Source organism: Halictus rubicundus, chromosome 13 (assembly GCF_050948215.1).
Source record: "Halictus rubicundus isolate RS-2024b chromosome 13, iyHalRubi1_principal, whole genome shotgun sequence".
Lineage (NCBI taxonomy): Eukaryota > Metazoa > Arthropoda > Insecta > Hymenoptera > Halictidae > Halictus > Halictus rubicundus.
The window spans coordinates 9,980,551-10,006,647 of NC_135161.1; the positions used below are offsets into that span (position 1 = coordinate 9,980,551).

The 26,097-nt window shown below is 41.4% G+C and overlaps 2 protein-coding genes across 4 annotated transcripts in view; both read left to right on the forward strand.

Moving 5' to 3' along the window:
- Positions 1 to 4,658: 4,658 nt before the first annotated feature.
- Positions 4,659 to 5,958, forward strand: LOC143360271 (small ribosomal subunit protein eS28). The gene is made up of 2 exons (XM_076798971.1): positions 4,659 to 5,227; positions 5,787 to 5,958. Exon 1 carries the CDS (start codon positions 4,969 to 4,971, stop codon positions 5,164 to 5,166), a length of 198 nt encoding a protein of 65 aa, XP_076655086.1. The 5' UTR covers positions 4,659 to 4,968; the 3' UTR covers positions 5,167 to 5,227; positions 5,787 to 5,958.
- A 3,446-nt stretch (positions 5,959 to 9,404) lies between these two features.
- Positions 9,405 to 26,097, forward strand: part of LOC143360317 (ATP-binding cassette sub-family G member 4) — a 28,250-nt gene continuing 11,557 nt past the window's right edge. The window contains exons 1-3 of one of the 3 annotated variants that reach the window (XM_076799032.1): positions 9,405 to 9,631; positions 12,092 to 12,213; positions 22,820 to 23,184. In XM_076799032.1, the coding sequence (XP_076655147.1) occupies positions 22,992 to 23,184 (193 nt within the window). In that variant the 5' untranslated portion in view covers positions 9,405 to 9,631; positions 12,092 to 12,213; positions 22,820 to 22,991. Of the gene's footprint in view, positions 9,632 to 12,091; positions 12,214 to 20,390; positions 20,609 to 22,819; positions 23,185 to 26,097 lie in introns of those variants that run through there. The other 2 variants (XM_076799033.1, XM_076799034.1) reach the window with 2 other exon arrangements.

The following is a 26,097-nucleotide window of genomic DNA, read 5'->3' on the forward strand; positions in this document are numbered from 1 at the left end:
GGGACTGCTGAAACACACGCATTGTTACGTTTATTACGGTATAGTTAACGTTTAATTAGACCGGTGAAGGGAGCATAATACTATTTAAAAGGAAAATAACAAAAAAAAAAAGGCGAGGAAAAAAACGATACCCAAAAGAAAGAAAAAAAAAAATAAGAGGGAGACAGAAGACGGTGAACAAAGACGAGACGTCGTGTATTATAATAGAGGCTCGTGGGGAAAATCAACACGCGCGCGCGTTAAAACGAATTTAACGAGATTAACACCTCTGGTTTTGGAGACTTTTACAGGAATTCTGTTCACGGCCTACACACACACACACACACACACGTACACACCGACACACACATATACGGGTGAAACCGTTCATATTGAAAACCAAGCTAATCTATTTGTCATCCAGTTTCTTCGCTTCCTCGATCTCGTTGCATTCGCGACAAAAAAATATAAATAAATAAAATGAGAAATATATCACCGTACACCCCGGTACAGAGTCGATCGACGTGTCGTTGTCCTTTAGTTCAACTCGGTACGCCTCGGGTAGGAGTGACGTTTGTTAAATAGGTAGTCGTATAAATATTTTTATATTCCTGAATATATTGTATAGAGATTCTTCTACTTATCGTTTCTTGTCTAGGGGGGGGGGGGAGGGGGTCGAAACCGGCAAAATCGTGTTTCTCTCGTACTTTAGTTTCGTTTCGCCCGCAACGGTGTTTCTTTTACAGGCGGTGAACGATTAATGGCGTCGATTAGCGACGCGAATCTGTGACAGTACTTATCCACGTACCTACGAGATCGTTTTAAAGGGACTCGCTCGGTAAACCCTTCGAATCCGTGCCTCTTCTACTTAATCGAGTCGAGTTTCGATCCGGCAGAACCTTAAGCCCGCTTCTACTTCTACTTATCCTTAAAACGAAAAAAAAAAAATGTTATGTAAAACGAAATATTCGGAACGATTTTCCGAGCCAATCGAAGCGTCGGACAGCGTGAAGAAAGGGGGATGTTGACGTTCGAGGGAGGAGATTATGCGAATCCGTAGGTAGCTAGGCGCCAGGGAAGGGTAGGGATCAAAAAAAAAAAATGTTTCCATATTTTTAGACTTGCTATATAATTATTATCGTTTGTACGTTTCACTAATTGTCTTTAACGTAAGCGAGCAAATTGACAAATCGCGTCGACGGGACGGGGAGACAACGAGGGTGTTTCTAAGAGTACCTCGTACTATTTTTTCTAATTTTTTTTTTTGTTTCGTTCTTTTTCTTTTTTGTCTATTTACCTATTCTATTTCTTTGTCTTCTCGTTATTTCTATTGTGTATTCTCTCGTTGTAGCGTGGGTGACGCGAGCCGAACGGACTCGCGGGAGATCGTACGATTGCTCGTTTCATTCCGGACAAACAAGCTACGATCGCGTTAACTTGGAACGACTGTGATGTCAGCGTCGGCGGACTAACGTTTGACGGTAGACGAATGCCCGGCAGAGGCGGGGCAAATATTGTTTCAAGTGGCAGACGATGTTCGCATGTCCTACTTTTAGTTTCAACGACGCAGAAAAATCGGTAACGCGTCTGTTTGTTGCTCGTCCTCGTTGAGAAAACGGAGAATCAATTTAGACACGATTTAGCAGACAAAAGTAATCTTTGAATATACTGTGTCCTATGAGTTCAGTTAATACCGTGCACTAAATTAATTTAGCAGAAGAAAGTAATGGAATCTTGGAATATTATACTGTGTCCTATGAGTTCAGTTAATACCATGCACTAAATTAATTTAGCAGAAGAAAGTAATGGAATCTTGGAATATTATACTGTGCCTTATGAGTTCAGTTAATACCGTGCACTAAATTAATTTAGCAGAAGAAAGTAATGGAATCTTGGAATATTATACTGTGCCTTATGAGTTCAGTTAATACTGTGCACTAAATTAATTTAGCAGAAGAAAGTAATGGAATCTTGGAATATTATACTGTGTCCTATGAGTTCAGTCAATACTGTGCACTAAGTTAATTTATTAAAAGAAAATAATGGTAACTTTGCATGTTATACTGTGTCCTATGACTTCTGCTAATACTGCACTCAGAATTAATTCATCAGAAGAATGTAATGAAAACTTTCAATAGTATACTGTATGCTATAACTTCAGTTGATACTGTGTACAAAATTAATTTACCAGAAGAAAGTAATCTTTGAATATGAGTGTGCTATGACACCAGACGATGAAGTGTATAAAATTGATTTGACAATGAGGATTGCGCAAGCCACATTAAAATTACCAGACTGCGGATTTGAACTTACTTTTCACTTTGTTGGAGCTATGAAAAGGAGAATTTTATTTGACTCGTGCTTCTTACAATCAACGCAGACAATTTTTATTCTCCCCTGAAATCCGCAGCCTCAGAATTCTTGAGACATGGTGTTAAATCAAATATTATATCACTTTTGAAACAGCACTGCAATGCGAGAAACCATTACAATCTTGACTGAAGTATTTTCAGTATAAATGTTGGGCATGGTACCTTTGCCGTCAAGGACACAATTCTAGAACCTGTTTGCAGCGTCCCTACAATAAAATGCTGTTTTCAGTTTCAATTTGACATGGTTTTGGATCGAATTATTTTGTTTCCACAGCGGGGCGTCAGATTTGAAATGCAACAGGCCACGTGTGCCATTGATGACAGTATTTGGCCCATTTCTGCCAGCGATATTGTAAAGTGTACATACAGCGACTGTAGGTAATAGGACTATTATGGGAGAAGTCGAACGACTATGCAAGTGTAACAGGCCGGACTTTCCTTGCGAAATGGCGGAACAATTGTTCTGAAAAATATTGCGTTCACTCGAACAGTTTGCACGTTTAGGTTCCGGCTCTCCGTTCTTGTACCAAATGCTAGATTTTGTAAAACCGTGCATTCCCACCGTGTGTTATAGTTCGCCGGTTCCTAATCGATTGTTGCGGATCTTTATGCAGATTTCTGGGCGCTGATCGAAGAAAATTGTACGCTTATTCTTTTTTTTTTTTTTTAATAAAGGTACTTTTTCGGCGAAAGAGAATACGCTGTCGACACGTTCGTTGAAGATGATTTTTAGAGTATAGTAATAATAATAAATATTAATTTTAAGCATAAGGATCCGCGGGCCGCCGAGACCTAAACGTTTGAAGCTCTCAACCGATTTTCCCTTGGTTCGGATAGCTCGCGGTGTATCAGAAGCAGACCGTTCGTTAGATTCTCGTGGATCCTCGATTTCAGCAGCAAAAACTTCTCGGATTCGATTGACACACACACGTACACACACAGAGAGAGAGAGAGACGAATCAAGCGCGTATCGTGTTCAAAGCTCGCTAGAGCTGAGACTGTGCTGACGAGCCAGCGAACGTTCAATTAAATGGACTGTCCCCGGATGGCAGGACCGTTCGAATTTGCTGCGAATTGAAGTTAACATAAGGAGAATTGATTCCGATTAAAAATTTCCGCTTTTAGTACACGTACACGGTTACACGAAAACACACACACACATACACGATCCCCGCGCATCGATGTGTGCGAGAACGATCGATGATCATCGTGTTCGGGCACACATCGGTCACGGTGTACCACACTTTTTTCAAGTATTGTAATTTTATATGAACAAAGGAGTATACGTATGAGAGGCTGTGCGCATGTGTTAGTGTGCGAACATCGGAGTCTGTGTCTCGGGATGAGAGAACGTGGAAATAAACGGTGAAACATCACGCGGGAGTACTGCGAATCCTTGCGGCAATTTTCAACTATAATGTTCCATGTTCTGAGCAAGGAATGTCACGTTTATACTAAAGCACAAATGAATAAACATCTGTATAATGCGTACGCCGTCGTTTCATTCTACGGAGACCCTTGCGCGAACAACCGAAGCTCCAAGCTTCAACAATGACAGTGGAAACATTAGAGGAATTTTCAAATAATGTTAAATCATTCTCAAACTATTAAATATATTGAGAAAGGAAATCTATTTCACTCCAGTCTGTTGCAATTCAGAGGGAACATTTTTCTTTTGCATAAAGATCCGTTGGCTAAGAATAATATTGTACCATACGTACAATGCTGGCTGTCCAAAGAAATTATATGCGGTGGAACCAAAATGTACTCAAACACTTTTCCCAGTCCTTTAGCCTAATTTGCTGTAGACTTAGACATTTGGATATTTTCATAGCTACTTTAGGATCCCAGAACGTACCTAAATAGTTAATTTCTAAAGAGTTATTTTTGAATACACCAAAAAATTGTGAAAAGTACTTGTTATTACAGAAAATAGATGCCCAGATTAATCCTCAGACTTAGCTGATTACGCGATAGACAAATGAAGAGGCTGCTTGAACTCACTGGATGGAAATTGTTGAGGAAAACGATATTTCTCTTGTACTAAAATATTTTACAAATTCGTCTAGTGTTGCTCATGCCTCCACAGCTATTAAATCATTGAGTTTAGAAAGACCGTCAAGAAGACCGTCCTTGGTCATTCTAGGATCAAACCAAGCTGACCTCTGCGTCCCAATCGACAATCTGATACAGAACAAGACGCATGATCGCGAGATTCAAACTTTCAGCTGCAGATTCGTCACAAGCACGTGGGATCTAGGCAACCAATGCAGCGTCGAAGAAGTTATTTTAAGCTCGCATTAGCCACTGCTGCCAAAGCAAAGCTCGTCAAATTTTTTCCCATCCTCCCAGTCAGAGTATTCAAATTTTGCCAAGCGATTTTCTCCGAGTCACATCGGAACTGCATCGATAATTATCGTGTTAATTCTTCCGGTTCGAAGCAGATCATTTTCGAGGTAACTCTGCGCGCTATTGCGAGCGTTGTCGGGACGTTTGTTACAGAATCTTGCGCCACGTTCTCCAGCTAAGTTGGCAAGTGTATCAGGTGCGGCTTGCCGGAATTTGTTGAATCAATTGTGCAACAGCGTTATAAAAGGGGCCGGCTGAATCGTGAGATATGGAAAAACCCATAGTGCGCGCCCGGGTGGTGAAGGTCCTTGGCAGGACCGGTTCTCAAGGACAATGCACTCAGGTCAAGGTAGAGTTCCTGAACGAGCAGAACAGACAGCTGATCCGTAACGTGAAGGGGCCCGTCCGAGAAGGGGACATCCTCACCCTCTTAGAATCGGAGAGAGAAGCGAGACGACTGCGCTAGATCACTCGGGGGGAGGGGGCCTCTTTGTATGGGACCCCATAACCGTCACGAAACCCTGCAGGTATATACGGTCATCGGCTACGGCCATCCGCGTGGCCCGTGGGAACCGCTATTCCCAGAACTGTGTGTATTTATAACTAGGCTGCGAAGATTATGTATTTACAGTCGGCAGGAAATTTCTCTGGACACTGAAATGAAATTATTTTTTAATACTAGACGGGTCGAATTCTTTTCAATAATAAGGAAGTGACTATTTTACCTTATAAAAATTTTCAGCCATTTTTCATGATATATATCCAGAGAAATAAATTTGTTGAATGCATCTCTACGTCAATCGTAAATTAATAATAATAGAGAATCTAAATCTAGTGGTAAGGATGTAGAAGGATTATTTTAGTACTGTGTGAAAAGAATTTTTAGAAAATTCCTGCTACCAGGAAGTGGGAGGATATATATTTTCACAGCATTTTTTACTTGAGCCAATTTTCCGTAAAAACTATTAAATTATAAGTGATACAGTTGAAAGCGAGCTGTGCCAATAATTCTGATCATAAAAACTGCATTTTACACAGAATATTCGATAATTAGTTGTTAATCGAGCAATCGTTTATGTTTCCCAGGTACTAGGACAATAACAAGGACGATATGTAACCTCAGGAATTGCGAGAAGATTTCCAAAGTTTTTATATAAAATATTTTGTAATGCGTGTACCCCGTACCAAACATTTGCAACGATGGACGTTATAAAATAAGACAGAAAAGTGTCCAATAAACAAATATTTAGTCTCTGCAGATTGTTACGCAAACGTTTTATTACGCTCCTTCGATTTCTATGCACAGCTGCGCACGCTGAAATGGCGGAACGCATCGGTGATCGATAAAACGACGAGTCCCCTGTGTCGGCTCGATGAGGGAAACCTCTTTCGTGTTCGATATTAATCAAACGATTAGGTGAATGGACTTTCTGTAATCGAAAGATACTCGAATCGGATTCATTTCGACGATGTTGCAACGCCACTGTGCAACCAGGTTATTTTGCAACGAGAATGTACATAATGCTATGCACTGCTTCTCATAAGAGTGTGTCGAAACAGAGAACTAAAATTTATTAATCGTTTAAGAATTACAGGTTGTTATAGTGGAGTTTTCAATCAACGAAATTATTATTAATACTCCCAACAAAACTGAAATTAAATTGAATTGATTGGCATGAATGAACATTTTCATTTCGAATTATTGCGAACAATTTGCCATTTAACAGGAAAAATACGTCAGAGAGCGTGATAAAAAATTAATTACTTTGTGAAGGAGTTCAGTAAAATTCATCTCACAAAAAACAATACATACCAATCTTTCCTGAACCCTTTTTTCTTGCATAAATTAACTCTTTTACAGCATTTGCATTCGTACAAACAATCTGAGCCTCTTCCAAGTCCCACAAACAGCCTCAACCTAGCTAAAAATGCAATATAATCCTACATAAACCTAAAAGTTGTGGCTAATACATGTGAAATTAAAATTGAAATTTCGTTGTATGTACAGTAACAGAAAAGTGAGGTAAAATTTCCCTCAGCATAATGTCGTTGATCGTTTCCGGTGAATCGTCGCCGAAAGATGGCGCTGTCAGTCTCGCGCAGCCAATGAAACAAGCGAGTCCTCTGACGAAGAAGAAAGGCGCGTCGCAGTAATTAATACCTCCTCGTAAATTACGATCACTTCTCGACTAGAAACAGTCTCTAAATAACCCTTGTAATTTTAAAAGATAAATCTCCTGATTTCCCTCACAGAAATCTGCAAAATCCTCAAGAATACAATAGAAAACGCGAAAAACCATCGACTTCCGGTGGCAGCATGGTCGCCGAGCGAACGGGCGTGGTGACGCTCGGCAGCGTCGTAGCTTCAGTTTAGTTTGAACCGTCTTGAGAATACGTCGTTTTCCAAATTTTCTCTCTGTCTCCGAATTTTCGAGACTATTCCATTTTTTCTTGGCATAGACAGATCGCGGTAGTAGTGGTGTTCAAACTAGACTTTGTTTGGATTGTTTCGTGTGCGAAGCGTGCTAGTGTTTATTTTCAGGCTTCCGCGTTGTTCGTGTCTGCCGTGTCTTCCGCGTATGCTGGTAGGTCGGTTTTCTCAGTTTGTACGAACGTTAGTCCCCTGTACCTAAATTTTCTGGTCCCTCTATCGTCGCCGGTAATGCGAGTCCGCTGCGTCACCGGTGTGCCGGGAACGTGCGCCGCCATTACAAGGCCCGTTTTGCTTGTCGATCGTGCAAGCCGTTGGTAAGCGTTTCCTCGACAGCCATTGTTAGTAATACGACTCTCTGGAGATCGGGCCCGGAGGAGGTCGAACTTGCAAAAACGGTATCCCATTAGGGAAGCTTTGCGACTAATCATTGCACGGAAGCGCTGGAATAACTTCATCCCCCCCATGGGAAGATACTTTTCCCTTGCTTCGCTGCGTTGGTTTAACATTCGCAGCAAATAGCGGAGAAATATACGTATTTCCCTGCTATTTGCAACTTCACCCCCACCCCAACTCCCGCGACAACGTTTCGACCAGCCTGGGCAATTTGATCTGTCAGCATAACTCCCACCTTGCGGAGTCCGTTATCGATCTCGTACCCGTTCATGGTTGTCCCCTCTGTTGGGAGGCGGCGGCCATCTTTCTGTTAGCACGCTCGCGAAGCCTATCCAATTTTTCTGAACCATTGTACTATAGGTTAAGTTATTGACGAAGGTATTGAATTTGTGGGTAAAAACCTAGTTTTGAAATCGCACCTTAACGGGGCCGGCAAGGTTTGAAATCCATATACGCATGCAATGTTCAAAATCTAGACAGGCCTAGAAAGGCCAAATGCCTGCCGGTCCCCGAATTTTTATTATTTTTATTTTATTATTATTTTTTTAAGTATCCCTAGTATAATTAGTATTAATTAGTTTAAGAGGATGGAGAGTGGCTAGCACCTCCATCCTTCCGGGCAAGTCATTATAGCGTGATGATATCTTTCTTTTCTAGCGAAAGAACGATTCATTGAATGCTGCATATTATTAATTAATGGAGGGTGGATGGGATCCGTTGGAGTAGGGTGAGTCACGATTTGCAGCAACCTCCACGTGGTGTGACTTGGGAAATTTGTGTTGCTTTCCAAAAAAAAGCGATGCAAATTTGCGAATAGCTGCAAGATTAATGGTATCATTTGATATTTTACTGACGTTTGTGTTCAGAATAAAAGACAACCCATGATGACTACGATTGATTCTTTCATTGTTTACTAATTTCCCCTCAATGCGTTCCTTAGAATTAGCTGTAATTTCAGACGAATGACAACAATGGCGGAGAGCAGGACAACATGGCACGACCTTGCAGCGACCGTTCATGGCTTTCATCCTTGTCCGAATATTTTTCTGCGTTTGAGTTCAGCCAAAGGAATTGTTTTCAAATTAATTGGGACTTTGCATTCGTTGGTTAGTTTTTTATTTACCATTTTACAGAAGGAGTCGAGCATTTTATAGTTCCTAGATTATTTTACAGTAACAAACCGAATATTTTACAGTACCTACATTATTTTGAAGGAACTAAATATTTTACAGTATCTAAGATCATATTAAAAAAAAAAGAAATTAGACATTTTAGAGAAACACGGTCATGTTATAGTAGCCAAATCATTTTAACGAAACGAGCCAGATATTTTACAGTACTTAAAATTTTGTTTAGACAAAGCTAAACACTTTGGAGTCTCTATAGATCATTTCCTACAGGTCAATAAATCATTCTATAGCATATCTTAGTCCCAAATTCAAGTAAATTGTACCTCTACCTTTCCCCACGTAATTTCAATTAAACCGTAATCTGAAAATCTAAAATACCAATACCCGCATAATAAAGATGTAGTATTTTTAATTTGTTAAAATTTGTGTATCTGGCTCTCATCCCCTGTATTAACGGACGCAGAACATTTTTGTTTCGCATAAAGATCCTGCTAATTCCTAACCTCTCCAACCGAAAGGAGCGATTCAACGAAGCAGCCATTTTCGCCGATGACTATAAGGGCAGCGTGCATGAGATTCGGATGTCGAGAAAATGGCGCTGATTGCGAACGAGACTTTGTCGGCGAATGGGGCGAGGTGGGGGTATCAAAACGAAGAAAGGGTAATTAAGCTCTCGATCTTGGATCGCGTTATCGGCGGCCAATCCGCTGATTGTATTCCTCGTTCGGGTATACGTTACATGTAGAATCACTCTCTCTCTCTCTGTCGAGGATCGTGGATGGGACGGCGACCGCGATTAGGCGTGCAACAGTCGTCGAGCATCGATCGGCTCAGTGAAATAACGTCGTGCCGCGTGTTGGCAGGCATTCCCACGGTGGTATGCCGAGTTTTCCTTTCTCGAAAACGAGATCATCGTCGCCACCATCCAAACATCATTCTCGTCGAGCATCGTTCGCACGCTTATAGCTCGGGCGGTACGTATTCGAGATTTAGGCGAGTGGTACGGGTTTAAACGTGTGCCATTACACTTTAGACAGAGCTCCGTGCACTATTCTCTCTGATAACCTCCGGTTTTTAGACCCCATTAGTTGGTAATTCACGGGGACCGTGTAACGAGCACATCTTTATGCGAGATACAAATTTTCGGCCTGAGTTGCAACAAACTGGAGTGAAATGGGAATTTATTTTCTTGTATGTTTGTATGTTTAATAGGTTGAAAATAATATAACAGTATTTTAAAATTTGTTCATAAACGCATGAAGATCCGCTGTCCAGCAACGAGACTCTGCTCCGGTTTTGCTTGCTTCCGGATTTGTTTTATTTGTTGGGTTGTAGGACTGCAACGGTGCATCGTGTGCACTCTAGGAGAACAATCGGAGTGCGTCGGCGGAGCCGCGCTCCATCGATAAGAATAGAACCACCTTATTGATCATTATACTTTCCCGCCACGTTCAACCGCTACTCCGGGGCTTCTTCGAGACGATTCGCTACTTTCCTTTTTACTGATCTCTCTTGAGCTGTCTGGGGATGATGGGGATTTGAATGATTTATCCTGTTATTAACGAGTTAGACGCTTGGATTGTTGAACGATTTTAATAGTTCAGGTTTCGCTTATTATTAGTCGTCAATCCTTCATTTTTAGATACTGTTAACCCTTTGGGGACGAATTCCACCCCTATGCTATTCAAAGATTATTATTCTCAAATAATAGCAAATAAATTTTTATCAATGTAACGTTTCTCCTTCATTTAACTTTTACATATCAGCCCGTAATTTTGTTTTTCATAAAGAGAAACAATATATTCAGTACAACAACAATATATATAGAAGGTTCTCGTTCGTGATGGATTTAAAGTACTTAAAAATTAATAATTGAGAGCCAAATTTATTAACCAAGAAATTATCTAATTTACTCCACTAAAAAAGGGGGAAGGTCCTTGCTCGTAAAAAATTTTTTAAATTAAAAAATTAAAGATTGTCGGTCGAGGGCTTTTAAACAAAACTTACTCGCTGGCGACGGTTTAAATTCATAATAAAAAATTATCTCAAGCAACATACTCTATTAACTCGTTTCCCTGTTGTTATCTAGAAGAAGATTGCCATAATCATTAAAACCACATGTTTTTATCAGAAAAACATGATTGCTCTCTATCCCGAAGTAGCACGGTCATTAAGAAGTTTACAATAGGTTTCCAGTTAATTGCATCCGCGATCGAGAAGATCGAAAAACATTAATTAAAAACATTTATTCGTAAAACATTATTAATCGAGACAGAAACAGAAAACAAACACGACTAGAGACATCAATAACGATCGTTCCCAAAGGTGGAGGATGTTTTCGAGATTTTTTGGTATTTAAATTAACTATAGTAATTTGAAAACGTCCCCGGACGAGGATTAAATACCAGCAAACGTAGTTCCATCATCTTTTTTGCAGGATTATGTATATTTCAGGAATTAAATTTTTGAAATATTACCTTGTCAAGGCCGACAGGTTCGTCGCCGACTAAAAAACAATGAGGAAGAGCAACTCGGGAAAACAAAATACGTCAAGAGATTACGCGGGGGCTGTTGTCTCGCGTTGTTGCTCTTTAAGATCGTTTTTTCCCCCGGATTTAATTAGGCTTGTTAACGAACTCGCAAAAACTCCTTTTAAAGAGACCACACTGTTATTCCGCTGGTTCGAACATCACTTTTTGCTTCGCGATTTATGAGCTTTTTATACAAAACGTAGACCGTATGGGATAAACATTTGGCAAAAAAATTAACGAGACATTAATGTCAAAGATAAAACCTATTTCATCAGAAAATATACTCCACTAATTTCAACTAGTTTCAAATTCCTTTTCTCTCGAAAATAAATTGCAGAATCTTGGGGAGATAAAAATTGCTGTTCATAAAAATTGTCGAGAAAATATTGTCAAAGCTCATTTTATCAGAAAATATCCTCCATCAATTCTAAGCAATTTCCACGAGCTCTAAATTCCTTTTCTTTCGAAAAGAAATTGCAGAATTTTGGTGTGATAAAAATTGTTGTAACTGCATACAATTTGCAGTGGAATTATGAATTATTATCGCGGTTTTTTCGACCATTTGCGAGCTAATCCCGGACGCCTGGTAACCCTACACTGCATGAGAATGGCGGAGCGTGGTCGAGGACGTAATTCAAACGCACAATCACCGAGGTTATTATGTGAAGCCACGCTTCCACGTGGGCAACGCTCGAGTCGCAAGAAAAGTGCTCGTTTTCCGATGCGTGTCCCCTAACATCCGTCTCATTTTTCACGGTACTGCGAATGCTTACGTTCCCCCGTGCTGTTTCACGTTACACGAACGCGCAGAAATCAGCTTATTCTTCCGTGCGTCGAAAGTTACCGCGACGATTCAGAAAAATAAAATTCGAAAAATGTTGTCTCTATTTTCCTCACTTTCAGAAGATCGAATCGCTTCACCGATAACGAGATAACTCCGTCCCGAGAGATAAAACGGTTCGAGACATGGTGGAGCACGGAAAACAGAACCATCACGTTGGAGAGTCGAACAATTCCGCTGAAGGGTAAGCCTAATTAATCAAGCACAAGTTAGCCTCGTTAGCGTCTCGTTTTTATTCCTAATTGTACCCTGATGTCACAGACACGGTCGCCAGATGAGGGGAGGGAGCACGAATCGAGGGGAAATAGTTACCCCCACTCTGCCAGTACCGGTTAGTCACGTGACGTTGCGACACAGACACAACACAGGCGGAACGCGTCACGTGACTCGGCAGCGGTGGAAGGGGAAATCAGAGTGGGGGAACAAGTCTTGATCTGGCGACTATGGTCGCAGAGTCGACAATTGAGAAAACGTAGCGAGTTTATCTCGTTAGCGTCGCGTTTTTATTCTGAATTGATGTTATGAAATCGATAATCAACAGGAAATACTGCTACTCATTACAGCCGCAGACTTCGCGACGCTAACGAAGGGAAACGAGACCTTATTGTTCTATAAATAATCTATAAATAATCTAGCCCTGAAGCTTCGTTAAAAATCGTTTTTAAATTAATCCAGTTTGCAAAATGCACGGCAGGTCATTTTACTAAAAATCGGTCATGTTTTAGGAGTACTATTTCCTATTTTTTTCCACATTTAGTTACGTTATAAGCTCGAAGGATTTTTCAAAATTCTAAAAATTGTGGATTGTTTACAATAAACTATCGACCTCGTTCGAATTATGCCCATAGCATTGAATTGCAATTGTAAAAGAGAAGAAAATGAATTTTAATGTGCCCACAGTACAAACACAGCTAGTAAAAATAATTTCAGTCGAAAGTAAAATTTATTTCCAACAACCATACTCCGAAAAGTGCTCAAAAATGCCACGAGGCTCGGATCCAGTATATTTTACGAGTACGTGTAAAGGCAAAACGAAAATCATGCGAAATGATTGTTCGAATACCTAACGAGAGGATGTCTTGCGCAAAATCGCGATGACTGACAGAACAGGTTTCTCGAAGTAATACATGCAACCCGCAAAGGTTCGATCCATCGACTCGCACAGAAGCGGTTGAGCATGCGATACGGCTGATCTATGGATCGCGATGGCCTCGGCTCTATGCACCGAGAGCCATATTCGTGATAAAACTTTTAATAAGCTTCAATGACTTCCTCTGCTATCCCGAGGCCTTAGAACTCTGCCAGGGCGCGGCATTGACAGTGAATCGATATCGACAGGCTGCATCAATGCAAACGAAAAATTTGTTTCCTCCTTCAATCATTCTAATAAGTTGATGACAGTTAATTCTCAACTTCTGGATAAATCCAAAAAGTATTTTAAAATTTCTGATTCTCTAGAAATTGACGATATTCAACCTATTGTAATTTCGTAAAAAACAATCGTACAGGAATGAACTTGCACTCATTTTAAAGCTTGAAAACTCTACTTTCGCACACTGTTACTCATTTTCCGTTAGGATATTTTTACATGAGGCAACAGATCGGAAACTGAGGACCATTTTTTCCTCAAAAATAGTACAAATTGAAAGCTCTGTAGAAACGTTAAAAAATTTTCTTCGCCAATGCAACGGGACCTTAAAAATTGACGTACAATTTTTTTTCACTGTTACAGGGGACAAAAATGAGGACCACGTTCGGTGGTGTAAAACCCTCGTGCTCATAAGGTTACACGTAGTACACCTTTCGTTTAAACCGCCATAAAACTGCGGGAAAAAATCGTACGTCAAGTTTTTTGGTGTCGTTGTAAATGGGAGATTTGGATCTTCAAATCTCCGGAAAATTCATCGTCAAAAAAATTTTTTCAATGTTTCCAGACTGGCAGTATTTTCGAGAAAAATCATGTCCTCGGTTTTCCACCTGTCACGTCGTGCGAAATTGTCTTAGGCAAAAATTAATGATGGCTGGTAAAAGTAGAAGCTCGAAGCTTTGAAACGAGACCAGGCTTGTTATTATACTATTCGTTTTAACGAAATCGTCGTTGGTTAAACATGGACAATTTTTCTAGACTGGGAATCCTCTTTATCATCCTGCTATTTCATGTTTCGCCTACTCATTCTCATCGTGAATGCATAAATCCGCGTATCTAGATCGTCAACACACCCGGAGAGATCCTTCTGCCAAAAAAATAGGCTTGTATTTTCGTTTGTATCGCAGCCTTGGCCAAAGTGTTTGAACGTTTCCGCGATAAAGTCGATCCGAGGCTCGATAAATCGAACGATAAGAGCTCGGGGCTACGATTTTCCGCAATTCGTCGATGCTCTCCGTCGGACTTTGATCCGCGATGCAGGAAATTACTCATCCGAAGATCATCGTGAACGCGACCATAGCTGATTTGCACGACACGAGACCGACAGCCTGTCGCGTTATTCAGTTATAAAATCCTCTATTTACATATCCGCAAATATCATCCGTAGAAATGAACGGAAACACACCGTTTATCAAGCAAAAATAAAAATAAAAAATATCGTCAGGTCCCGATGAATCATTTTGTTCATTTCGAAGACTTTGAATTAAAAGATAAGGCCGATAATGCGCCTCCGGAACGCGCGAAAAAGAATTACGTTATCGGGACCGGTTGTATCGGTCTTTTACATGCTTATAGTCGCGGTTTTAAAGTGCCGGGTAGTTTCTGCGATCGATTCAACGAAGTGTCAAGCCATGATCTTCGAGCTGATCGATACGAAACGATCCCTAGGAGCGCCGCGTAAATCACGGGTGTTATCGCTCTCGAGCAACAGTCACTGTTCGGACTTTGCGCTTCTGGTTGTGCAAGCGACCTTTATTCCGGCCAGCTTCGCGAGCCATCTCCCGCGAGATATCTCGTTCTCCGTGTCGACGATATTTTCTGAGTGACGTGCGAATATCGCGCGGAAGATCGCGGAAAGATTTTTCGCGGCCTGTTGTACATGCACACGCTTTGCATAGCTTCGGCCACACGCTATACTCCGGCGTGTATGCACACTTAAATGCCGGATCGATTATCTCGCGATTTTTTATCGACGGTGTCACGCCTATTCCCGAGGATCATGATGATGTAACGCTCGTGCATCAGATTTCCTAAGAGCTTTTTTTTTCTGCCACCTCTTTCGGATACACGCTGCACCTAGCCGTTCTTCTTGATCGTCACATATTAATGATCAATAATTATCGAGCTGTCCGTGTTGCGAATGAACTTGCTGCGTGTATGCCAGCCGATCGGGGCGACGCCGAACACGTGGAGACACGCACGTGCAGAATCAGTTGACCGCATACTAACGAGCAAAAGACCAGGCGGCCTTGCGATTGCATTCGTGTGCAGTCCGTTGCACACTGCCAGTTTATCCGGTAGTCCACGGTTTTCGGCGAAACAATGACGTTTAGAAATAGGTACGCGTGCGAAATCTTGGGATGTTGTACATGCTAACGAGATATTTATTGTTACGCAAAATAGCAATTTTCTGTGTCAACCGCGAGATACCGACGCCAAAGCAAAATTTTATCAGTGTATTTAGTCGCTTATTAAGTTGACAGATTTCAATAAGTTTACTCTATAATTCTCTATATATGTCGCCGAGGCATGGCCGATAAGTGTCGCGGAATTATCCCCTCTACCGCGGGGTATACCGCGTGAGAGACCGAGAAACTCGATGGAGACCACGGTCACCGACCGTCGCTGCCAAATATCGAGAATTCACTGTATATGTCCCAAATGCCTAGCCGATAAAAGTCCCAGAACCATCCCCATGAACTCTAGAGCTTCGCCGTCCTTTTCTACGATCGGCGTGGATCAAAGAGCAGTATCTCCTGGCCGATATATGTCCCTGGTTAGACCTGTTTGGACCTGTTTTGGACATACACCAAATCGTGTAAATCAACCGTTCAACCGTTACCCCTATCAACCGTTATCAATCTTTATCGTGTAAACATAATGCGGATCTTTATGCAAAATAAAAATTGCCTGCAAGAGACAAGTAGCAGAAGTAGAAATGTTGTTCTTCCCCTAATAATTTTAATTAGCTGTACCCACGATATTGTCACTCTTAAATTCTTTTAATCTCCTTACTATCTTCAATCTTCTGTATTCAATTTTGTCATGAATCCATGAAATCAAAATAAAATTATCATACCAACGTTCTACAAGCGTACCAATGTCAAAGTACAGTGAATTCTCGATATATGTCAACAACACGGGTCTTGCCAGCGTCGTGTATCGTCCAGGAGCCATACCCGAGTCGTGTTATCTTCTTGGACCCTCACGGGGTAAACTTCGCGGTAGTGGGGCTAATTCCGCGACGTTTATCATCGAGGCCTCGGCGACATGTACGGAAAAATCACTGTATCTTCATGTATCTTCCCTTAAGGGTGCGTTGACAAAGCGTGTTACTCTCATTCCGAGTTGCATAAAATCGCATTATCTTCTCGCGAACCGCACGCGTCAGCCGCGGTGACGTCACGGTGGCGAACCCCGATCAAATGACAAAAACCGTAGGATTTATGTAATGCGCCGATGCGTTTTACGTTTTTTCAAGCGTGCATGAGAAGTGATGTTACGTGTGGACAATGGCAATGAATTATAACGATTCGATGCGCGGCGTGCATACGTAACGCCGGACGAGAGAGCCACGACGTTTCGCTGCGTCGCGAAACGGAAGTTCGAGCGACCGTCTTGAACCGTTTCGTTCTGTTACATATTATTGTAGCCTCTACTATTGTTTGAACGCAGCGATCCAGCCGAAGAAGAGTACGAGCAAAACGACGCCAAAACGCTTGCACGCGCGCGGACAACAGCTAATAAAACGTCGTGGCTCGTTTTCGTGTATAATGTAGAAGGAGGGGTGGAGGGGGGGGGGGGGACACTTCGCTCTTTCTCAAGTCCGACACGTACGCGTGACGCCGATCAGACGTGACGCGACGGACTTCGGACGTCAAAGCGACGCGATTCGGACCAGACACGCTCGTAACGACCCATTGTTTCCCGAAACACCGATGGAAATGCAAATGATCGCCGATCGATTCGTCCGACCGGTAACGGGGGATTCGCTGGGCGAAATCGGCGATCTAGGATCCAGCGTAGGCTTATTTGACGTCAGCGAAGACGCCCGTTTAGGCTGGACTCTGCCTTTGAAAACAGTGACTCTCAATTTTTTCCTCTAGGTTAAAACGCGATTCTTGGATCCACCGATAGGTAGGATTCCAGGGAAGTAGAGGACTGTCGATCTTGATTACTCTTTCTGCAGAATGTACTGAGTGGGCGTGGTTTATTTGCTCTTGCCTTGGACAGAGCTAGAGCAGTGCTTCAAGTGTAAATCTCTGCTCATGTGCAGTATAGACTCTGTATCCTGTCTCTTCTTTCTGTAGAATGCTCTGAGTGGGCGTGGTTTATTTGCTCTTGCCTTGGACAGAGCTAGAGCACTGTCCCAAAGTGCAATCTTTCCTCATGTGTAGTATAGACTCTGTATCATGTCTCTTCTTTCTGTTGAACGCTCTGAGTGGGCGTGGTTTATGTGCTCTTGCCTTGGACAGAGCTAGAGCACTGCCCCAAGGTGCAATCTCTGCGCATGTGCAGTATAGACTCTGTATCTTGCCTCCTCTTTCTGTTGAATGCTCCGAGTGGGCGTGGTTTATTTCCTCCTGATTTTTGGCAGAGCCAGAGCAATATTCCAGAATGCAATGCCTGCTTATGCGCAGGCTGGAGTCTGTATTTTCCAAAGGTCTAGCTCAGAACAATGAAAAATTGTAGTCTATATAGTTTTCTCGTTCTGCGGAAAGCTCTGAGTGGGCGTGGTTTATTTGCCCTTGATTTTACCAGAGCCAGAGCAGTGCCTCGAGGTGCAATCTCTGCGCATGTGCAGTATAGACTCTGTATCTTGCCTCATCTTTCTGTGGAATGCTTTGAGTGGGCGTGGTTTCGTTGCTCCCGATTTGACCCGGACCACAGCACTGGCCCCACAGAGCCACTTCTCATTCCCACTTTATAAGCAGTTATTTTTTCCTCGAGCAGTTCCAACTACGTCTACGTAATGTTCCCAGTACTTAGGTCACCTCTTTGCATAGTATTTTTAATTAGCACAATGATAATGTCGTTTCATTCCCAACCCGTGGAAGTATCGTTTGTATTCAGTGCTATAGTACACTCTACTGACTACCATCGAAGTTAGGAATTATTTTGTGGACAAGGTCGCCGGGATTTACATAATTCTCTATGCCCTTTGCATACATAGAATCGTACAAGCATAAATCCGTGAGGAATGTTGCAACGTTTAACCAGTTATGGAAATTAATGTTTTGATTACTTATACTAATAAATATTTTTCTTTCTTTCTTTTTATTGTTCATCCGGTTACTTATACTTAACTTAATTATGCGACCCCACGTTCGGGGAAAGTTATTGCATTCATTTATACCGATTACATGTAAAATGTCAAAATTCGTATTAAAATTGAGGAAAATTTATTATCGATCGCTGAAGCGAAAAATATCAGAAAATAATGAGTTTCGCGCGACAATTCTGAATGTCTGATCAATCTTGAAGGAGTTGTTTTACTGTTACAAATATTTGTTTTTACCTTTTTGGAATTTTGAAAATCATTGCTAACCGGTGTTAAGCGTGCTCGTTAATATCAGATGAAATATTATAGGCATAAATTCGTCGGGGAGATTTTATTGGAATAGCTGTTTATCTCATATTTCCTGAAGAACTCACATGTGTCCGAACACTTGTGGATAGTTGTGTGAGTGGCTGGACGCGTGTAACTTCGGCACCGACAATTTATCAACTTTATCGGGATCGGTGTTGTGTTGGTCGTCTCTCGTTATCTCGATTCCGATCGAATCGATGCCGACCGGCGTTAAATAAGGAACCCTGTACACGCTCGTTTAGGAAGGGACGGGCATTAGAGAAATTGCCCACTTGCCGCGCCTTTAATGATCATTGGTTAACAACGGGGGCCAGATGCGACGTCCTCGTTGAAAGATATTAGGGTGAATCGAGACAAACTAAATAATACACTGCCGGCGCACGGTTTACCTCGAATCTCGCTCCCCCCCCCCCCAAAAAAATCAAACTACAAACTTTGTTAATTTTATTACATTTGTCGAGAATAAACAGGCGATCATTTTTTTTTGCACCCTAAAATTACTGCAAATCACCTAACACAGGACTTGGCAGAATTTTATTTTTCAAACGATTCTGAATGCTGTAGCTAGAATTTGCCAAAGTGATTCGTTTAGGGTGATTTTTATAATTTTCATAATCGCAGTCTGCTTCTTGTGCAATCCGGAAGCCCACTAACTAGTATTTTAACGACTACAACAAGCTCAATAATCTTCTCTTGAGCAACAATGTCGATTATTAGTAGAGGGACTTTGTGCAAAAGGAAAATTGTGTGCATCGATTGCATACGAATTCCTCTCTTCTAACTAAATCAAATGCAAAACAGTGAAAATATTCAGAATATTAAAAATTGATTATATTATTTGTCATCCATTGAAAAATTTTTATCAGGAATTCATAAAACCAGCAGACTATTCGACATAATTTGTTGGTAGAAATTGTTACTACCACGAAACTATTAAGCAGTCCTCTGTATATCTAATTTAGCTGTTTATACGTAAGGTAAGGGACCGAATTACTGTAATAATACTTATTTTCAAAGCAAAATGAATATTCATAAAGAGATCTATAACACATCAACTAATTTTAATGGAAAAAAATTCAATATCTCTTCTTTGATATTCGTTATGCTTTGAAAATAAGTGTAATTAATATATACAGTAATATATACAGTAATATACAGTAATATATACAGTAATATATACAGTAATATACAGTAATATATACAGTAATATATTAATATATACAGTAATCGGCACCCCCGGCAGTAATTGGTCCCCCACCCTAGTCTCTTAATACTTTATTTGTGATTTACACAGTATCAGCCAGTATCAATGCTCTTTCTAGACCCAAAAAGAAAACAGTCAATTAGAATAATAGCTTGCCAGGCTTCCATTTGTGAAAACAGAGATCCTTAATAAATAGTACAGGCTGCACCGGTAATTTTCATCTTGTTGATCGTTTTCCTTTGTTGCGATGACGATTCCTCGACGAAAAGAGGGAGAGAGAGGGGGTTAGAGAGCGTGGTGAAGAGAAGGGAGTGGGAGAAGGAAGTGAGGAGATACCAGATATCGAGAGAGAGAGAGAGAGAGAGGGAGAGCGCTCTGGAAAGCAGCGACGGTCAATGGTGATGGCCGCGGTGCAGCTAAATGGCAGTCAGTCAGTTAGTCAGTCTCGAGACACCGAGGAACGAGCATCGAGAGGCTCGATCGATTCGAAAACCCCCGTCTCGCGTACTCGTTATCGGCCGCGATTCTTGCGACACGATCGACACGGCGCGGCATCGATCCCGTCGATCGTAACCGCGAGTTTAACAACACGAGGATTTTACTGAACGCAGTTCCCCGTTCATGTTCCGACTGTGCATGTAAGCTATCACTATACGCATTATGAAACTCCGTCACGCCTCCGAAACTGTACGGTAGTGCTCGCTTAAATGGCAGGTGGGCGTTCCGTTTACCCCCTCCACTTAGTATTCGGAAGGAGTGGGCTGCTACTGTGTGCTACCGAAATGTGTTTCAATATTTAAAACTGAACCGTGTCAGTGGATTATTTGAAACTGTGCGAGTTGCAAGCTTTGCCTTTTGTGCAGCGATAAGAGTCGGTCGGAGTAGGCGATTTTTTTTCACTACGGTAGACACTTTGTTTATGCGTGTTTCGCTTTTGAATTTTTGTACGACGCCGATCGTCTGACGTGGCGTGTGAAGATGAGCAAAAACTTGTTTACGAAGCTGCATATTTTAAGCGGCGGTATCGTAATAGGCAATGTAAAAACAGCTCTTTGAAATGCATTTATGTATTGCCGGATGGATAAATTGTTTGCAAAGACTGCACACGTGTATTCTGAGTGGCAGTAAATGCATAGTAAAAATTCTTTCTAATGCTGGGTCTGCACTAACAGCGACTATTTTACATTACTTTATAACAATAACAACGATCCATCCAAATTTAGACATTTCTGAAATTGTATTTTTAATAGGTCAAGGGACTCAATTACTGTGGGTGTGCCGATTACCGTGCCTGTAATAATTATACTTATTTTTAAAGCGTGATGAATATTAAAAAAGCGATATGTAACACATTAACAGATTTTAATGAAACAAATTTAATATTCATTATGCTTCAAAAATAAAATAAGAAATATAATTAATTAATAGTATAGTAATAATAATAACTGTTACACTATCGTAATTAATAATATATAATTAATTAATGTAGGCACAGTAATTTGTACCGCCACAGTAATTGGATCCCTCACCCTACTCGGAGAAATTTTTGTTATCCTCATGGATATGCAACTCTACAATATCAATAATCGTAGATTGAAAATATTAGAACCCGTTATTTTGCAAGGCCTCGTAAACCTACTGTTAAATAATTTTTTAGTCGCGTTATACTGTCGTCAACCGCAAAGCTTGCGACTCCGATGGTTTCTGAGATAACTGTCTACGCTCAGCCTGCAGTACACTAACATTCCTCGCTCTGATGGCCCTGTCAACATTTCTCGCATCTAATGAAGTGAGAAAAAGCGTGTTTAAATCACCGGGGCACTGCTGTAGATCGTAAACGCGGGGATACGTTTGCCATACTCGAGATCCGTATCGGCAGTCGCGACGTTCAAACCTCGTTTACGTTAGGCAACTTTTGGTCGAACGACTATCGTCCGCGTGACCTACAGTGTCGACCAAATTGACAGGAATTCTGATCGTTCAACCAGAAGCGGCCCTTTTCTCTATTTTTGGTTGAACGACATGATCCCTCCAACTGCTGGATCATGTGAACATTGAAAATTGACAAACGTTCGCGAAACTAGAAAATTGTTAAAATTGGACCGTTGCTAAAATCGTTAAATTGTTTGCCGAACTGCAGAACCGAGTCATATAAAAATTGATAAAAATAGCGATGGAGGAGATTTAGTTGGAATTAAATTTCGAAGAATCGCAATTATTAAAGAAAAAATAATGTCGATACGCACAGTTCACAATTCAATTATCTCCCAGAAATGGGGGAAATATTTATCTCAATATTAATATTAACTTTCAACTTTTAGTTACCTCATTCGTAGCAAATGCAGTGTTTATTCCATATATGTCCCAAACGCCTAGCAGATAAAAGTCCGAGAGGTACACACCGTGAGGGGTCATGAACAATAGTATCTCCTGGCCGATATTTGTCCTTGGCTAGACCCGTGTTTTGGACGTGTACCGAGTAAGCACTGTAGTTAGGATCTATAAAAGAAAGAACAGAGTACTTTCAGGGTCACACTGCTCAACTTTCCCATTTCTATTTCGCCAAATAAATTACTTTGACCTCGTAGCAATGTTCGAGACTGCTGTCCATTCGAAGCGTTAATTGATCGACTGGATGGCCCGATAAAAAGTTGCCTAACGCGGCTTTGCTCGGTCTTTCCGCCAGGCGGAATCAGCAGAAATAATCGGTCAATATTTTTCCCTATTCTTTTCCCCCCACGCGGTAAAAAAAACTCCGATAATCCCGACAAAAAAATCGGAAAATCATCGACGCGGATATATTCGCGTTGATCCCGACGAATCTGACGTGGTTGTTGCGATTTTTCCAGGCGATGATTGAAACGAAACGATTATTCGCCGACGAGACTGCAGTTCGCACAAGCCACGATAGTCCAGTGAACAGAAGGTAGAAGTTATACCGATCAGGATCAAGCGAGAGTCAAAGAGAGAGAGAGAGAGAGAGAGAGAGAGAGAGACTGTTACAAAGCGTAACGATTAAAGATGAAGCTCGAAGGCAGTTGCTCGCGCGAGGATAACACCAATGAGATTTTGTTGCAACCGAGGAAGGGTTCGGGGACCCGGTTGCAAATCGTGCCGATACAGCCGAAGACGATCACCCATTTGCCGAAGAGGCCGCCCGTTGATCTAGCGTTCACCGATCTGGTCTACAAGGTGCGGGAGGGGCGGAAAAACAGTGAGTATACCAAGATCGTTACCTTACTTGCGAAATTACTGTTTACCCGACGAGAGACGAGGTTTTGTGCAATCGCTGCATCGGATGCAGCGGAAACGATTTTAATACTTGCGCGATACTCGGAAACGGTTGCGTAAGAATCCTGCTTCACCCAGTTTTCACGAGCGCGTTATGGAAATCTGTTTCTCGAGAACAATGAGAACCTGACTGCGGATTGTATGCGTTTGCGATGACAAATGAGAGGTGCGATTTAGGACAGTGATAACATTAGAATTTAAATGTAGGTTACTTTGGTTCGTGCTGTGACATGTATCGTGTAGGACTACTGTTTTCGCGTGGCCGCGTCGACCGCGCCGAACGTAGAAAACGGTCTAGAAGATTGCAGATTTTATGCATTTATGAGAAAAAGTGGAGAGGTGTAATGTAATACTGAACGTACCACCATCTAGATTTTTGATTTGACAATTTTTGAAATTATAAACATGCTTCCATGAGCAATGATTCAATAAATATCTTCAGTAGAGCACGCATTGCAATAAGAACCGCGCAAAGTCTAAATAAATTAAATCTTGTCATTCTTATAAGGCAACGTGTACCTGTTACTTTTATAGCTCGGTACGTTTAGTGTTAAAACAGTGAAAACATTAGGAGAATTTAACAATACTATTACGCTATTTTCGATCTGTTAAATATAAAGTTTGTAAAAATTGAAATACAATATTCTCAGTTTGCACAAAGATCCGCAGCCTAATGTTGATCGACTGCGGATCACTATGCAAGCTAAGAGTTGCCTGCGCCAATCACAGGAGAACAGAGTTGCATATAAATTGATTTCTTTTCGTAATAATTATAACCCTTGGCACTCGAATGGCGACTGCAAGGCGTCACTAAAAATTCCTGTACCATTATTCAAAATATTTTTCACGTTATTAAATTTGTTTGTATTTAATAAATTGCTAAACATTTCAATACTGTACGAGTAAATTGCACCATTTTCGTATGTACAGCATGAAAAAATATATATGGAAGGGAAATATTCTAGGTCGGAAGAAATGTTTCGTTTTAGAGTTAAAATGGCGTCGAGTGCAAAGGGTTAGTAGGTTGTAAACAACGTTGAAATTAAAGTCATTTATCAAAATTGAATTGTTAAAATTCAATTCATTCGTTAAAATTAAATGGTGAACATTGAATTCGTACGCACAAAATCTGCAGTTCAGCGACGAGCGACCAAAACGGAAACGCAGTTCTAAAGTCCAGCGAAACTGAGAAAGCTGCGAGCGCATAAAATTTGCAGTCGCCGATAGGGTTATCGTTGCGATTAGCCAACACGGTGCCAGACTCGCAATAGCGTTTAGCGTTTAGAGTCGAGAAGAAATTTTGCAACCGGGTCAGTTAGAATATTATTGATCGAGAAGTGCTAACGAGTTGCAGACTTTCTCGGCAACGAATTTTGCATAGCAACCGTAATTGTCGGGGACATTAAATTGGAAAGCAGAGAGATACACACTCCGACGATCGCAGCTCTAATTATATTCTCTTCGGACGAGTCGTATTGACAGAAAATTACGTTGGATCTTTCGGTCCTGGTTATCTTTGCGGTGCAAGCTGGTTCCCGACGACATTGACCACAAAGTGAAAGTAAATGGCGTCCGCGGGGAAAAAGGGGGACGCGTGCGCTGCATCGGGCGTGTTGGCGATACCGCGCGTGCATCTCCCGATGCAGTTCTTATCGGTGTGCAACTAGCCGGATAACGAGACAAAAGGACAGAAGCGCAAAAAACTGCGTCATGCCCCGGCCCGCTGATAGCGAGAGAAACTAATTTCCCAGTCATTAACAACGATGTCTCATTAAGAGCAGGGCCGTTGCAATATAGTCCAAATAATATCTCTAGAGAAAATTACGGTGGGATAATCAACGTGTTAGTTTCTGTTTCAACAATTTTTCAAAATCTCCACGAAGTACTAAGGACGATTTTACATTGAGCTAACAAATACCACTGACTTTTTAATTTGATTATCTGTTGTACTGCCGGGGCTGGAAGTGGTCCGAAAATAATTTATTTAACACTGTTAGATGTAGAAAAAATATTGGGATCAAGCGAAAAGTTTCCTCCTTCAACTCGCGGACTCCTGCGAGTTCTATGCCGGAGTCATTTCTGACCCACGCCGACATTTCAGTTTTCTTTCGATATAAGGCGATGACTCGGGACCGGCTTTCGTCCTATTTCGGATGAAGAAGAAGAAGTAGTAAAGGGGATCCCGATTTTCTTATATCCATATAAAATCGTGTCTTATATCAGAATAAAATTGTACATATTGGCGGTCGCTCGAGGTTATCCCAACTGTCACGGGTCACGAATGACCCGGCATAGCATACCAGAGGGTCAACAATTCTGACAACTTGATGATAGTAATTTTTCACTGCTATTCCATGTTTCACCTGCTCATTTTTACCATGAAATCCGCAATTACAGTGTTTACTTTATACATGTCCTAAACGCCTCGCCGATAAAAGTCCCAAAACTATCCCCACTGCCGCGGGGTGTACCCCGTGAGGGGTCATGATACGCACAGTTCACAATTTAATTATCTCCCAGAAATGGGGGAAATATTTATCTCAATATTAATATTAACTTTATCAGTCAATACTAACCTTATCTGTAGCAAATGCAGTGTTTATTCCATATATGTCCCAAATGCCTAGCAGATAAAAGTCGCCGAACTATGCCCACTGCCGCGTGGTGTACCCCGTGAGGGGTCATGAAGAGTAGTAGTATCTCCTGTCCGATATATGTCCCTGGCTAGACCCGCGTTTCGGACATAAATCGAGTAGACACTGTGTCTGCGATGAAGGCATAGCAATGTCAAGAATCGAAGACAGCCTCCAAGCCCCGTTTACTTTTAATTCGGCTT

Excerpts from the sequence above, each read along its gene's own strand:
- LOC143360271 (XM_076798971.1), top strand. The coding sequence starts at position 4,969 with ATGGAAAAACCCATAGTGCGCGCCCGGGTGGTGAAGGTCCTTGGCAGG.